Source organism: Dama dama, chromosome 29 (genome assembly GCF_033118175.1).
Source record: "Dama dama isolate Ldn47 chromosome 29, ASM3311817v1, whole genome shotgun sequence".
Taxonomy (NCBI): domain Eukaryota; kingdom Metazoa; phylum Chordata; class Mammalia; order Artiodactyla; family Cervidae; genus Dama; species Dama dama.
The window spans coordinates 66,869,969-66,882,241 of record NC_083709.1 but is presented as its reverse complement, the minus strand read 5'-3'; the positions used below and the strand labels follow the sequence as shown (position 1 = coordinate 66,882,241).

The following is a 12,273-nucleotide window of genomic DNA, read 5'->3' as shown; positions in this document are numbered from 1 at the left end:
CTGCAAGGTGTGGGAGGTGTTGATCTAGGTGGTGACTACAGGGGTGTTTGTGTAGAAAAAGTAATCAAGTGATCTGTATATTTTTAGCCTATGCTTTTAATTTTTGTGTGTAAGTTATACTTCAGTTTATTTTAACAAGGAAATTTTGTGAAATATTTCTCCCTTCAGAGTTAATGTTGATGTTTTTATAGCCCTATATATATTTAAGAACATGCTCTCACATTTTTATTTCTCCCTGCTTTAGAAACACGTATCGCATGATTGAACAAGATGACTTTGACATTAACACCAGGTTACACACGATTGTCAGAGGGGAAGATGAGGCAGCCATGGTGGAGTCAGTAGGCCTGGCCCTTGTGAAGCTACCGGATGTCCTTAATCGCCTGAAGCCTGACATCATGATTGTTCATGGAGACCGGTTTGATGCCCTGGCTCTGGCTACCTCCGCTGCCTTGATGAATATCCGGATCCTTCACATTGAAGGGGGGGAGGTCAGCGGGACCATTGACGACTCCATCAGACACGCCATCACGAAGCTGGCTCATTATCACGTGTGCTGCACCCGAAGTGCGGAGCAGCACCTGATATCCATGTGTGAGGACCACGACCGCATCCTGCTGGCAGGCTGCCCTTCCTATGACAAGCTGCTCTCCGCCAAGAACAAGGACTACATGAGCATCATTCGGATGTGGTTAGGTATGTGTCAGACTTCATTCAGTCTAGTAGTTGCTTTTGTCCCGAAGTTTGGTTATGTTTCAGTCCTTTTGGTAACTGTTGTGTATAGAAGGTACCATTAGCAGTCAGAAGGCTAAAATTTTAGTTCATAAATCTTGCCCTGTGGTATGACTTCACCTCTCTGAGACTCATCTTTTCTAAAAGGTAGGCTTAATGGACTGAATTTTTAAAATCTATGCTATTTTTCTATAACAGAATGATTTTCATCCGTTAAATACAACGTTACAGGTGAATATTTAGTTACAGGGACAGATCCTGACATATCAAAAAGGGAAAAAAAGGAAGCTACAAATTGTATAATGTGATGCTACTTTTATAAAAAACAATAGCATAATAGAAAAGTTGGTAAGTATGTACACCAAATCATTTATAATATTTACTTCTGGTTAGTAGAATTATGGGTATCTTTTTTCCTTTGTTTTTTTAGCACAATGAAAAAAATTAAGTTAATGCCTTTCTTATGGACTTGTTAAAATACTCAGATGAGATGATGTTGAAAGCAGTAAGCCATAAGTACTTATAAGGGATTATGATTATTGTTAAAAAGCAGAAGTCATAGTTGTGCAATTAGCGTTTGTTAGCCCTGTAAATAAGCCTTAAGGAAAGTTGTTCATTTATCTTCAGATCAATGATCTAGATTCCTGGAAGTTACTTTGTGCTAATCAGAGGCAAAGAAAAAAGATTTGCAAACAATGTCAGTTGGTTAATTTATAACGAAAGTACTATCTTGAGGATAAATCAGAACTAATTGTCTGTTTAGGTATTTAGGACTCTCTGTGAAAAGGTAGATCAGTTGAATAATGAAGTTAATGAATAGTAAATTAATCTAGTGGTTGTATAATTTAAGATTTTAAATCCAGATCACATTAGAACAGGAAAGAAATTGAATTTTTTTTACTCTATAGTTTAGCCCATTCTGTGTATTTCTTACCCCTGGACAGATCTGTAGCTGTCAGGGAACCTGTCGAGATAATGCTAATGAAACAGACTTCTGTCTCTCAGTCTCCCCTTCCTTCATGCTTCTAAGTAAGCATTCTTGCACTCTGTTCTGGTTATACTGTTAGCTTTGTATGTCTTCTGAAAAACTTATAATGAATAAAAAATAACCCTTATAAAGCAGAATACAACAGATTTGTACTTGCGGGGCTTCAGGTTCTATTAGTAATCATTTAAGCAGTTTCTCTGTGAAAAGAAGAATGACAAAATAGTAAAAACTGGATTTTTTTTTTAAGCCAGTGGGGGAAAATAAGACGTTTTCTGCAAAGCTTTTACCTGCTTCTAGACCTACAATTTCTGATGTTATCCTTCTCCTTATAGGAAAAATAGCATTGGGTAAGCCACTCAAACATACAGCTTTGTAACCAGAATATTAATAAACAACAGCCCTAATAAAAAATATTAGCAAAGTTAAATAGACATGTTAACATTTCTTTTTTTTTTTTCTTTTTTTTTAACATTTCTAATAATGAAAGAAATACCATAGTAAATATAGAACTTTTGACACAAAACCAAATAATGGTACCATGATGGAAAGGCTTTAAATAAATGCTTTAAATGTGTGGAAGGACTGAAGCTGCTGAGTTCTGGAGACAAAGGCAGATAATGTCAAAGTCATACATCACATCGAGGAACCAGTGTGGGACTTGCACAGAATATGTTATTACTAGGGATGGGTAGCTCCAGCCCATTGTCCTGTGTTTTCTTTTTCATTTTTTTTTAAGATGTCTAATTTTTGCTCTTCTGTTTTTCCTTTTTAATGAAGAATCTGCTTAAATGGCTCCATATAGAGCCTTAAGTTACAAAGTGCAGTCCTGCTGCATTCTGCGTTATAGGGTTATTTTCTGTATACTACAAATATTTCTCAATCACACTTAAAATAGAAGATAATTGTGGAAAGCTCTCACAGGGTAAACTGTTGGAATTTTTCTTCCTCTTCACCTTCCACTTGCCCCTTAGCAATACGTTGTGTAGAATGATCCTCTTCGTGGGACCACAAAAGCTCTGTTCATCCCCACTCTCAAAGAACAATTGCCACCAAAAAAGAAAGGCACAAAGATCAAAGAGACTTGCCCAATAAGTGTTCTCAAGACAGAGTACATGGGCAGGCTGAACTCCAAGAAAGAGCGTGGGGTGAGGGGCCTGGTGACAAATACACTATTTCACCACAGCTTGTCTACATTTGCTTTAAGGTTCTTAGCAATCAGTCTTGGGGAATCATGAATGAATAACTCAGCTACTGCATTAAAGGTTGACATCATTCCTCTGTTTACCGGTCACAGATGAGCTGATTCTCATTGTAGAAGTAACACATCATGGTGGGACTAACTTGTACCTGTGGCCAGACTGCAGCATACACATTTCCATATCTGTTACAGCAGACACCTCTTTTGTTGGTTTCCTTCTCCCCAAGTTTTTAATTCTCTTTGAACTAGTTTCTTTCTAATGGCCTTGCTCTATATCTAATAGATTGCCTGAGTTTGTGTTGATGGCATCTTTGTTTTTGATAGAGTCTTTTAGGCCTTTAGACCTTTTTTCTGCTTTGTACCAAAATGTAACGATGATATCCCCACGCCACCCCCAGTTTAGAACATGATGAGTCCAATAATTTTTTTAAATAAAATTTTGGAGCCTGTGGTCTTTTGAATAATACTGAAGATTCTTAGTAACAGCTCTCTTACTATTACATCATAAAAAATAACTGCTACTGGTTGAATTTGGATTAATGATAAACATAGTTCACAATAAAGTTGTTCATTAAAATTAGTATCACAAAGAAATTTATTCGTTCATTAAAACTTAGTGAGTAGGAGCTTCCCTGGTGGCTCAATGGTAAAGAATCGGCCTGCCAATGCAGGAGAAACAGGTTTGATCCCAGGTCTGGGAAGATCCCACGTGCCACGGAGCAGCTCAGCCTCTATACCACAGCTATTGAGCCCGTGCTCACGGCCCGGGAGCTGCAGTTACTGAACGCCGAGTGCCCCAGAGCCTGTGCTAACGGGCCCGGGAGCTGCAGTTACTGAACGCCGAGCGCCCTAGAGCCTGTGCTCATGGGCCCGGGAGCTGCAGTTACTGAACGCCGAGTGCCCCAGAGCCTGTGCTAACGGGCCCGGGAGCTGCAGTTACTGAACGCCGAGCGCCCCAGAGCCTGTGCTCACGGGGTCGGGAGCTGCAGTTACTGAACGCCGAGTGCCCCAGAGCCTGTGCTCACGGGCCCGGGAGCTGCAGTTACTGAAAGCCGAGCGCCCCAGAGCCTGTGCTCACGGGCCCGGGAGCTGCAGTTACTGAAAGCCGAGCGCCCCAGAGCCTGTGCTCACGGGGTCGGGAGCTGCAGTTACTGAACGCCGAGCGCCTTAGAGCCTGTGCTCACGGGCCCGGGAGCTGCAGTTACTGAAAGCTGAGCCCCCTATAGCCCGTGCTCATGAGCCCGGGAGCTGCAGTTACTGAAAGCCGAGTGCCCCAGAGCCTGTGCTCACGGGCCCGGGAGCTGCAGTTACTGAAAGCCGAGCGCCCCAGAACCTGTGCTCACGGGGTCGGGAGCTGCAGTTACTGAACGCCGAGCGCCCTAGAGCCCGTGCTCATGAGCCCGGGAGCTGCAGTTACTGAAAGCCAAGTGCCCCAGAGCCTGTGCTCACGGGGCCGGGAGCTGCAGTTGCTGAACGCCGAGTGCCCTAGAGCCTGTGCTCACGGGCCGGGGAGCTGCAGTTACTGAAAGCCGAGCGCCCTAGAGCCTGTGCTCACGGGCCGGGGAGCTGCAGTTACTGAAAGCCGAGCGCCCCAGAGCCTGTGCTCACGGGGTCGGGAGCTGCAGTTACTGACCCGAGCGCCCTAGAGCCCGTGCTCATGAGCCCGGGAGCTGCAGTTACTGAAAGCCAAGTGCCCCAGAGCCTGTGCTCACGGGGCCGGGAGCTGCAGTTGCTGAACGCCGAGTGCCCTAGAGCCTGTGCTCACGGGCCAGGGAGCTGCAGTTACTGAAAGCCGAGCGCCCCAGAGCCTGTGCTCACGGGGTCGGGAGCTGCAGTTACTGAACGCCGAGCACCCTAGAGCCTGTGCTCACGGGCCCGGGAGCTGCAGTTACTGAACGCCGAGCGCCCTAGAGCCCGTGCTCATGAGCCCGGGAGCTGCAGTTGCTGAACGCCGAGTGCCCTAGAGCCCGTGCTCCGCAGCAGGAGAAGCCCGAGCACCACAACGAAGAGGAGCCGCCGCCCACTGCAACTAGAGGAAGCCTGTGTGAAGCAACAGCAGTCGCTGCCCAGCACAGCAAAAATAAATAATTAAAAAAAATTAGCAAGTAGAACTAATTTCCAGTTCTATGGGATAACATAGGCGCTGTTGCAAAATGTTTTGTTATTTGACATAGCACTCTTCATCCAAATTTTTACACTTTACATTTTTGCTGAGGAACTGTCCTTGAGAGCCCTGGGGATGAGTTAAGCCTTTCTGGTCTTTTGAACAGAGTTAGAAACACTGGCATTCTATTGAATCTGGTAAGTGAGAGTGGGGAAACTCCTGTGCATTATATGAAATTTATTTAATGCTCAACCAGTCTCTGAACCCTCTGATTTGCAACACATTATTACTCATTGACGATAAGTCATTAGAAACACCAGTTAGAAACTGGAAAGAGTCGCATTTTTCTAACACTTTGAAATATTTTGGATTTTAAAACAATGAAGTCTAGCATCTGCTATTTAAAGTTTTATATTTTGTTTGTGGTAGCAAGCACCTTTGTAAAATGTTAAAAGTTTGCTGAAGAATCCTTGGACTTGTTGCTAAAAGTTCTTATTGTTAGATCCTAATTTACATGCCCTGCTTAGATTGTGACAAACTGTTTTTTCCTTAGAATTTTTAAAAGCATAGACTTCGGGGTCTTGCTTTTCAGAATTTGCTCCTTCCTCCTGTAAGATTCTTAATTAATGAAGCCATGTGATTTGATTTTCTTTAAACAGGTGATGATGTAAAACCTAAAGATTACATTGTTGCTCTCCAGCACCCTGTGACCACTGACATTAAGCATTCCATAAAAATGTTTGAATTAACATTGGATGCACTTATCTCATTTAACAAGCGGACCCTAGTTCTGTTTCCAAATATTGATGCAGGTAATTGAACTTGAAAATGAAAGTATGCCACCTACCTTTCCAGTTTTTTGTTTCTATCATGTCTTCTTTTGACTGACATTGCTGTCCTGCTCATCTTATCATTGAAGGCCATTCTATTCTGAAATGTATTCTGGTTTTCAAAGGGTCACCAATTTTTCAGTAGATTGAAGAGTTTGTGATATTATTGTCAAGTCTAGTAGAAACTTAATAGGAAAGAAATACTTCTAAATCTCCACTCTGTATTTTCATGTTTAGTCTCTTCCCACCAGTTTCCATCCATGAGAAAATGCAGTAGCCAAGACATATAAACCTTAGAAGCTGAGTGTCTGTAGGAAAGTAGTGATACCACTGACCACAGTAGAATAGCCATTATTGTTATTTCTTGTGAACATTTTTCGTTTATCTTGTACACCATTTAACAGTTGGCTCTTTTCACAGGGAGCAAAGAGATGGTCCGAGTGATGCGGAAGAAGGGCATTGAGCACCACCCCAACTTCCGGGCCGTTAAGCACGTCCCGTTTGACCAGTTTATACAGCTGGTTGCCCACGCTGGTTGCATGATTGGGAACAGCAGCTGCGGGGTACGAGAAGTTGGCGCTTTTGGAACACCTGTCATCAACTTAGGAACACGTCAGATTGGAAGAGAAACAGGTATTTACCTTTATCTTTCAACTGACTAGGCTTACTATGTATGTTTGCATTATTACAGGTATGCATGTATCAGTGCTGCCATACATGGTTATGAATAAATGAATAAATGAGGTTAATGACCAACTGTAGCCTGAAACCTGTAGATAGTACACATATTACCAAAGTTTTTAGGGCACTACTTGTATTTTTATTGTCTTTGTAATAGCAGAGCTAAAAGTTTCTTAGTTAATTATGGTCTTTGATAGTTGTGTTTAAGAATGTGTTTAAATGTTTTAAGTATATGAATGCTAGCCTTTCATCTTCCTGGGCCCAGTAAAATGAAGGGAATCAACAATACCCTTACACTTTTGGTTTGAGCAGTGGGGGTTCTCTTTCCTGATACGGAGGACCCTGAAGAAGGAGCAGTTTGGGAGCGGGTAGGATTAAGAGTTCTCTGCGCTGCGCTTAGTCATGTCTGACTCTTTGCGACCCCATGGCCTGTAGCCCTCCAGGCTCCACTGTCCATGGGGATTCTCCAGGAATACTGGGGTGGGTTGCCATGCCCTCCTCCAGGGGATCTTCCCAACCCAGCTCTCTTGCACTACAGGCGGATTCTTTACTGTCTGAGCCGCCAGGGAAGCCCAAAAATACTGGAGTGGGTAACCTATTCCTTCTCCAGAGGAACTCCCCAACCCAGGAATTGAACCAGGGTCTCCTGCATTACAGGCGGATTCTTTACCAGCTAAACCACCAGGCAAGCCCAAGAGTTCTCTGATGGCCATGTTAAGTCTGAAATGCCTTTTAGATATGGGAGTGGAGAGGGCAGGCTAGCAGCTATATTGTTCCAGGAAAAGCTGAAGTTGAAGATACAAATTTGAGAGTGATTGGCAAATGGGTGGTGTTAGGATATCAGTTCAGCTGCTGTAACAGACACAAGAAAATAGTGCCTCAAAAAGATTTTCTTTGTTTCTCACTGGTAAGTCATCAGAGACTTAGCTTCCATCTATCTTTTTTTTTTTTCTGTCTGTCTTCTTGATGGTTGCTCCAGCTCTTGCTGTCACTTGACACTTTGGCACATTTTAGCCATTGGGAAAGGAGGAGAGGGGAAGATACCCTTCCCTCTAAAAGCACAGCTTGGAAGTTGCAAGTATTTCTTCTTACATCCTATAGAGTGTTGTCACGTGGCCACATCCAAGGGAAGCTGAAAACGTATAATCTTTAGCTGGGTGATCAGATGCCAAACTAAAAATTCTGCTACTGGTACAAAGGATATTGAGGATAATGGCACACTCTGCCAGGAATGGTACTGACATTTAAAACCAAGGGATGAAATGAGATTACCCAGGGGGGAACATGTAAATAGGGAAGAGAATGGAGCCCAGGACCAACCTCTGGAGTCTTTCTGATGAGGAGGGAAGAGCCAGGAGGAAAGACTGAAAAGGAGCTGCCAGAAGATCAGGAGTGTAATATCATTAAAGCCCAGAAAAGAAAGTGTTTCAAGGAGATGACGTTGAATGATGCCGAGAGCTCAAACAAGACGTGAACAGAGAATTGAACCCTGGATTTGGCACCTGGGTCGTCTAGCAAAAGCAGTGTGTCCTTTCTGCCACCACACTTAGACAAACACATTCTCTCCATCCTTTCCTTCTTCCCTTCTTTACATGGGAGGGTGTGGGGTGTGGGGTCACCCCTGCCTGTCCACTGCTCAGCCTTCTGTGTTCTAAATCCCCGCCCTCCTGCCTTCTCAAGGACTATCAGTCATCCTTTCTCTTCCATGTATCTTTAGCTTCCTTAAGCATTTAGACATGCCTAGGCCTCTGGTATCTTAAAACTACAAAACAACCCCTTCCCTGACCCCACACCTCTCCCCAGCCACTACCCTTCTGCTCTTCTCTTCTTCATAGCCAAGTCCACTGAAAAACATGTCATTGTCACTGTATTTACTCCCTCAAATTGGTCAGAAAATGTATGGAGAGAATGTGCCTGTATTAACAGCTGACTGGCTAACTGACTGATACCCTGGCCTGACCAGCTGATCCAGCAACTGGCTGAGTAGATGGAAGTCAGGGAAGATGGAGAGAGTGGATGTGCTGGATGACTTTGTGAGTGACAAGTGGATACTGGATTAATTACCTTATTTATTTCAATGATGAAACCAAAGCTTGATTTATTCTCTTTGGGAACAAAGGAATCTGTGGCCCTCAAGTATCTGATATATGGAAATATTGCCGAGAGTGCTTGCAAAGGTATAAAGTAGAAAAGTTCATTTATCTAATAGAAGATGACTTGTTTGAAGCCTTCTGGGTTTCAGGACTAATTATGAGCACGACACACTGCTCATTTCTGTTTTCTCTGGTTTCTCCCACTTCTGAATCACCATGACGTCACTGGACTTACCTAGGGGAGAATGTCCTTCATGTCCGGGATGCTGATACCCAAGACAAAATATTGCAAGCATTGCACCTTCAGTTTGGTAAACAGTACCCTTGGTGAGTGTATACTTTTAAAGAGATTTAAAAGGGGAGCTGCCTTAGGCACCATTTTCAAACTGTTTAGTCATCCTAACAGCATTCTCATTCTGCATTCTTAGGGGTCCCTATCTGCTGGTGAGATAGGGCTTGTTAATACCGCTGTGACTCTACCAAGGGTTCCAGTGGAGAATAATTTATTTGTCTTAATTAATGTAGCACTTCTACCAGGAAATATTGCTTTAGCCTATTTTGAATTTCTGTAAGTATTAGAAAATAATGTAACTGATTTTCTTTAAAAATAGTACATTTCAGCATTTTAATTTAGACTATCCTTTCTGTTTCAAATTAAAGACGTTTTCCGTTACTTGAACCTTTTTTTCTGAAAATAACTTTTTCCCCATAAAAGTAAAGATAAAAAGCAAAAAAATACTTCTTTTTTAAACTATCCCAAACTATGATATATTGGTTTAAAAGAGATAATTTTCCTTTGATCTTATTGGCATTTTTGTTAGTGATATCTCAGTCTGGAAATAGTTGTATTTCAGTCAACAGTGGTTTTAGATATTCCATTGATAATATGAAGGTATTTAAGTAAGTGTTGCTGAAGAGATCCAGGTGTTGTTTTATATTTTAAAGGGAAAAAGCCCAAACTATTAATTACCTGAAGTTTCAGATTCCAATAATACTGTGTCTTCCATATAATTTAATATGTGCAAGAGAAACATTTAATTTAGTTGACTTTTTGGACATTGCAGTTCAAAGATATATGGGGATGGAAATGCTGTTCCAAGGATTTTGAAGTTTCTCAAATCTATTGATCTTCAAGAGCCACTACAAAAGAAATTTTGTTTTCCTCCTGTGAAGGATAACATCTCTCAAGATATTGACCATATTCTTGAAACTCTAAGTGCCTTGGCTGTTGATCTTGGCGGGACGAACCTCCGAGTTGCAATAGTCAGCATGAAGGTAAAATAACTCCTAAGGTTATAACTTTATATCCCACATGAGTAGTTGATTTTCTTAAAGTATGGTTGGAAGGTAGGACTATAAACATACACAAGAGCTTGTAATCATTTGCCAATAGTATTGACTTAAAGGTCCATCACAATGCTTGTCTTACTATTTTACTAATCACTAACATTTTGAAGAGGTAAATTCTCAAGGAATTCAAGTTTGTAGATTTGAGTCGACAATGGGAGACCCATTAGACACCAGAGAGGGCATCTACCATGCAGGGGACCTGAAATGCTACACTCAGTAACAGCATGGAGCATGTTGACTACTCTCTCTGCCCTGGGGAGGGTATCTTCAGATGGTGAGGGGAATTGCTTCTCCTCTGGATCATGATTTTAGTTGAATTCAGCATACCTTCAATCTCTTAAGCAAACCAGCACCATAACTTTGACAGAGCCTTTATAAAACACCAAAACATCCGTGTGAAAATAATCTTCGATGATATAACAAGGAAGAATAAAATTACCAGAAAAATCTTTGAAATGTTATAGGTGTATGAAGTTTCAGGAGTCCATGAGAAATATAAAGGACTTTAAACACAAAGTTGTTTAGATCAATTTAAAAATAGCAAAACAAAACATGATTTTATCTAGTGAAGCCAAATGGCCTCCTTTATAAATTTTTTTTTCTTTTGGGCCACATTGCATGGCTTGTGGGATCTCGTTCCCTGACTAGGAATTGAACTCAGGACCTTGGCAGTAAAAGTGTGGATTCCTAATCACTGAACCGCCAGGGAATCCCCTATAAATGTATTAATAGGGAACTTCCTTGGTGATTCCTTCCAAGAATCTGCCTGTCAATGCAGGGGACATGGGTTCAGTCCCTGCTCGAGGAAGGTTCCACATGCCTTAGGAGCGGCTAAGCCTGTGCGCCACAACAGCTGAGCCCAAGTGCCCCAGCAACAAAGACCCAGAGCAGCCAAAAACTAAATAAATAAATTAATTTTAAAAATATTACTAGAAAAACATTTTCTTAACATATGATGATGATGATGATGATGTGAAGTTGCTCAGTCGTGTCCAACTCTTTGCGACCCCATGGACTGTAGCCCACCAGCCTCCTCCATCCATGGGATTTTCCAGGCAGGAGTACTGGAGTGGGTTGCCATTTCCTTCTCCAGAGTTCTTAACATATATTCCATATCAATGACCAACACCCTCAATAGTGGCAGGTCTAAAGATACTCTTATTAAAATCAAGTGGAAAAGGATATTTTCTGCAACATTATTTAACATAATTCTCAGAGTTAGGAAGGGAGTAAAGCAAGGAATGAACAGCAAAAATGGCAATTGTGCACAGGATAAAAAAAAATGTTACTTATAGATAATATGAATAAACCAACAAGCTTGTAAAATAACACAATTGAGTAAAATCGTTAGATATTATGATAAATATGTAAGTATCAGTAACTTTTACTTATATGAAATTGCAGATAAAGATTTGAGTTTTTCTGTAGGTGAGTATTTATCAACCCTGATTGCACATTATTAGTGTTACATGGAAGCTTTAAAAAATTGTATGGATGCCTGGCCCCCACACCAGACTAGTTAGATGCCAGTCTCTGGGGGTAGGGACCAGGCATCAATATTTGTTCAAAGCTTTCCAGGTGATTCTGATGCACAGTGAAGGTCAAGAAGCACAAGGAGGGTTATTTTTAGTGACAATCACTAATGAACAGTTTTAACCCTTGGAAATGGATAAAAAGCCATTAATGAGCTTCTCTGGTTGCTCAGTGGATAAGAATCTGCCTGCCAGTGCAGGAGACATGGGTTTGATCCCTGATCCGGGAAGATCCCACATGCCAGAGCAGCTACGCCTGTGCCCCACAACTACTGAGACTGTGCTCTGAGCCCGGGGCGCTGTGCCTGCCGGAGCCCCGCAGTGCTCTAGGGCCCGGGCGCTGCGGCCGCCGGAGCCCCATAGTGCTCTGAGCCCGGGCGCTGTGCCTGCCGGAGCCCCGCAGTGCTCTGAGCCCGGGCGCTGCGGCTGCCGAAGCCCCGCAGTGCTCTAGGGCCCGGGCGCTGAGGCTGCCAGAGGCCCATAGTGCTCTGAGCCCGGGCGCTGTGCCTGCCGGAGCCCCGCAGTGCTCTGAGCCCGGGCGCTGCGGCTGCCGAAGCCCTATGGTGCTCTAGAGCCCGCGTTCTGCAACAAGCCACTGCAGAGAGAGGCCCACGCACCGCAACTAGAGAGGAGCCCACACAGCAGTGAAGACCCAGCACAGCCAGAAATAAATGCATTTTTTAAAAGAATCATTCGTAACAGAAGAATGGAAAAAGAGACATATTTAGAACAACATAACTTCTAAGAAAAATCTAAACCAGAAAA

General features: G+C 42.7%; 1 protein-coding gene across 10 annotated transcripts in view; it reads left to right on the top strand.

The window, feature by feature from the left end:
* The window catches only part of GNE (glucosamine (UDP-N-acetyl)-2-epimerase/N-acetylmannosamine kinase), a 62,616-nt gene that overhangs the window by 31,007 nt on the left and 19,336 nt on the right, over positions 1-12,273 (top strand). For all 10 annotated transcript variants that reach the window (XR_009691139.1, XM_061132813.1, XM_061132812.1 and 7 more), the window contains 5 exons: positions 245-696; positions 5,682-5,834; positions 6,273-6,485; positions 8,866-8,953; positions 9,691-9,901. Coding sequence is in view for 9 of the 10 variants with exons in the window: in XM_061132813.1 (XP_060988796.1) it covers positions 245-696; positions 5,682-5,834; positions 6,273-6,485; positions 8,866-8,953; positions 9,691-9,901 (1,117 nt within the window). In the remaining variant the exon portion in view is untranslated. The remainder of the gene's footprint in view (positions 1-244; positions 697-5,681; positions 5,835-6,272; positions 6,486-8,865; positions 8,954-9,690; positions 9,902-12,273) is intronic.